The sequence below is a fragment of the Pundamilia nyererei genome, unplaced genomic scaffold, assembly GCF_000239375.1.
Source record: "Pundamilia nyererei isolate P.nyererei 1_Seehausen unplaced genomic scaffold, PunNye1.0 scaffold00008, whole genome shotgun sequence".
Lineage (NCBI taxonomy): Eukaryota > Metazoa > Chordata > Actinopteri > Cichliformes > Cichlidae > Pundamilia > Pundamilia nyererei.
In genome coordinates this window covers 7,238,238-7,241,428 of record NW_005187409.1, presented here as the reverse complement: position 1 = coordinate 7,241,428, position 3,191 = coordinate 7,238,238, and the positions used below count along the sequence as shown (strand labels likewise).

At 40.0% G+C, this 3,191-nt stretch overlaps 1 protein-coding gene across 1 annotated transcript in view; it reads left to right on the top strand.

Moving 5' to 3' along the window:
- The window catches only part of LOC106455948 (protocadherin beta-16-like), a gene marked incomplete at its 3' end in the record, with an annotated part of 5,468 nt that extends 2,279 nt beyond the window's left edge, over window positions 1-3,189 (top strand). The window contains exon 2 of the mRNA XM_013907781.1: window positions 2,657-3,189. Within this exon, the coding sequence (XP_013763235.1) occupies window positions 2,657-3,189 (533 nt within the window). The remainder of the gene's footprint in view (window positions 1-2,656) is intronic.
- Window positions 3,190-3,191: the final 2 nt, after the last annotated feature.

The window sequence follows — 3,191 nt, the reverse complement described above, 5'->3', positions numbered from 1 at the left end:
GTGACTGTAAGTTCGGCAGAGCTGGTAGTCAGAACGTGCTGATAATGGACCCCAGTTCTACAGGAACGATGCAGCGGATACAGAGTGAAAAGAGCATCCTGGATGAACCAGACTCTCCTCTGGAGGTTAGAATAAATATTACATCACAAATGGCACAATATATCTTTATAACTTGTTATTTTAGTTAGTCTTTCTTTTTTTCAGCACCTTGGAGAGCAACATGTAACCACATAATATAGCTTGATATGAAAAAGACTGCTACGTATTTAATATTATCTGAGGATTGTTTTCAACTTTTGTGAGATTCTTCTTTTATTTTAGACAGTTTTTATATAAAATGTTATACACACCATTTAAATTTAAGTGGCTTTCTGGATATTTACACTTTTGTCGTCTTTCTACATACATACATCTATTCGCTTCCGCTTATCCTTTTCGGGGTTGCGGGGGTGCTGAAACTTATCCCAGCTGTCATAAACCGAGAGGCGGGGTACACCCTGGACAATAACTTGTTATTTTAGTTAATCTTTCTTTTCTTCAGCACCTTAGAGAGTAACATGTATAAGTATATCATTTAGTTTGTTATGAAAAAGACTGCTACGTATTTAACATTATTTGGGGATGGTTTTCAACTTTTGTGAGATTCTTCTGACTCTCCTCTGGAGGTTAGTTAAAAATGATTTGGCCAACTTTGAGGTGTTAACTTTTTTTCTGTCTGAACCTGATTGGTGATTCTGTTCATCTTGACGTAGCGTTTCAGTGGGAGAAAGGTTTTGTCGCTCATCCAAGTGACTTCTTCAGTTCCTAGGAACGAACCTCCCAGCCCATTGTTCCTTCAGTGGTGCTAGTTTCAGTCATTATGCAAATGTACTGCTTATAAGATTGGGGAAATCTGCAGTCAGCTGAGACTGATGAGTGACGAAACGTTATGTCCAGATGAACAGAATTAACTTTTGAGGATTTGCTTACCTGGATGATTGAGCATGCATCAAGATGTCTGCACCAGACTTGTGTTTCTGGATGAACCAGACTCTGCTATAGAGGTCTGTCTTTTGGGTTTAATATATATTTTTTAATCTGCGTGTATGCGCGAGGTACTATTCTGTGAAAAATAAACGCGAGTCCGACAGCGATTCAGCACCTTGGACAGTGACAAATAGGGCACAGTTCTACATTGTTAGTCCTTTTTATACGCCTCTTGTATATATTTGTATGCCTGGAGTAAATTCTTCTTTTTTTTTTCAACAATCTCTCGTTTTCATTCTGTGTGAATGAATTTCCATTGTTACGTTCATTCCAGTGTTGCTTAAGATGAGAAAACGCCGTTTGGTTTTTCTGTCATCCTCCTCATTTTCATTATAGACATGCGCTTGCTTTTTTCTGCTTCTTTTTTGTCCTTCTTCTTCTACTGTTTGCCTCGTGTACTTTCACCTTGTGAACTCATCGCGCCGCTGTTGCACAATGTGTCAAGTTATTGACTCTCTTTAATAACACATCCATCCAGTCAGCATCCCGGCATATTACGAAGCATACTCAGACGTAGGACACACAGTTTAGGAATCAGATCAAATTCACGGGCACCTTAAAACGGATTCCTACTGTAACGGGTGGATTAAAACAGATTCCTTTTTATCTTTTCTATTCATTTTGGTGGAATTTTAATCGTTAAACGGAATAAAACAACATAGCCGTGGTGTGACAGCGGTGTCGGACAGAACAATGGAACGGCAAGTACTGATAATCTCCATTTTCTGCCTCAGTTATGTGGTCGGGCAGGTTAGCTATTCAGTTCCAGAAGAAATGGCGAAAGGATCTTTGGTGGGCAATATAGCCCAAGATTTAGGTTTAGATGTCAAACGTCTTAGGTCAGGTAAAGCTCGTCTCTATACCGGAGACAGCGTTCAGTACATCGAGCTGAATAGAGAAAGAGGAGTCCTCCTCATTAAAGAAAATATAGACCGCGAGGTCCTGTGCAGACAGACAACGCCTTGTGCTTTACATTTTCAAATAACGTTAGAGAGCCCACTGGAATTATTCCCAGTTACGGTTGAAATTACCGATGTTAATGATAATGCTCCCGTTTTCCAAAAGGAGGAGAGAGTGTTTGAAATCAGCGAATCAGCGATCGTCGGCTCTAAGTTTATGCTAGAAAAAGCAATAGACCCAGATATCGGACTGAATGGTCTGCAGAGATACACTCTTAAGCCGAGTGACAATTTTGTTCTTAAATTGCACTCACAAAGTGATGGAAGCAAGAAAGTAGAAATGCTTTTACAGAAGCCATTGGACCGAGAGAAACAAGAACATATATCTTTAGTTTTGACTGCGGAAGATGGAGGTGAACCGCAAATGACGGGAACAATGAAAATCTATGTTACCGTATTAGATGTAAATGACAATGCACCTGTTTTTAGTAAACCCGTTTACAAAGCAAGCATTACAGAAAACTCTGTTAAGGGAACACTTGTTACTAAGGTCACGGCTTCTGACGCAGACAAAGGCACAAATGGAGAGGTGACCTATGTAATCGGAAATAGCATGGATACAGTTTCAAAGTTATTTCATATTAATAGTGATGGTGATGTGATGTTAGATGGTCCGATTGACTATGAAACTGAAAAAACGTATAATATCGACATAGAAGCAATCGATCAAGGTGGACTCTCTGACTCAAGTAAACTAATCATTGATGTAATTGACGTGAATGACAATAGCCCCGTTGTAAATATGATTTCAGCGTCAGGCTCAATACCGGAGGACTCAGCTCGCAAGACAGTAATAGCTTTAATGAGCGTAAATGACCCTGATTCTGAAAATAATGGGAAAGTGAATTGCGTGATAAATGAAAATATTCCATTTGAAATTAAATTTACATCTAACAATTTCTATAGTTTAGTAACAGACAGTGATTTAGACAGAGAGAGAGCCTCTGAGTATAACATCACTGTGACCTGCTCTGATGAGGGAGTGCCCTCCCTCTCCAGCAGCGTCACTCTCACCTTACAGATCTCAGACGTTAATGATAACGCACCTGTCTTTGAGAGGAGCTCATATGAGGCCTACATTGTAGAAAACAACACACCAGGTCTCTCTATATTCACAGTCAAAGCCACAGATGCTGACTGGAACCAGAATGCCCGTGTTTCTTACATACTGGAGGACTCCTCCGTTAACGGAGTGCCAGTCTCCTC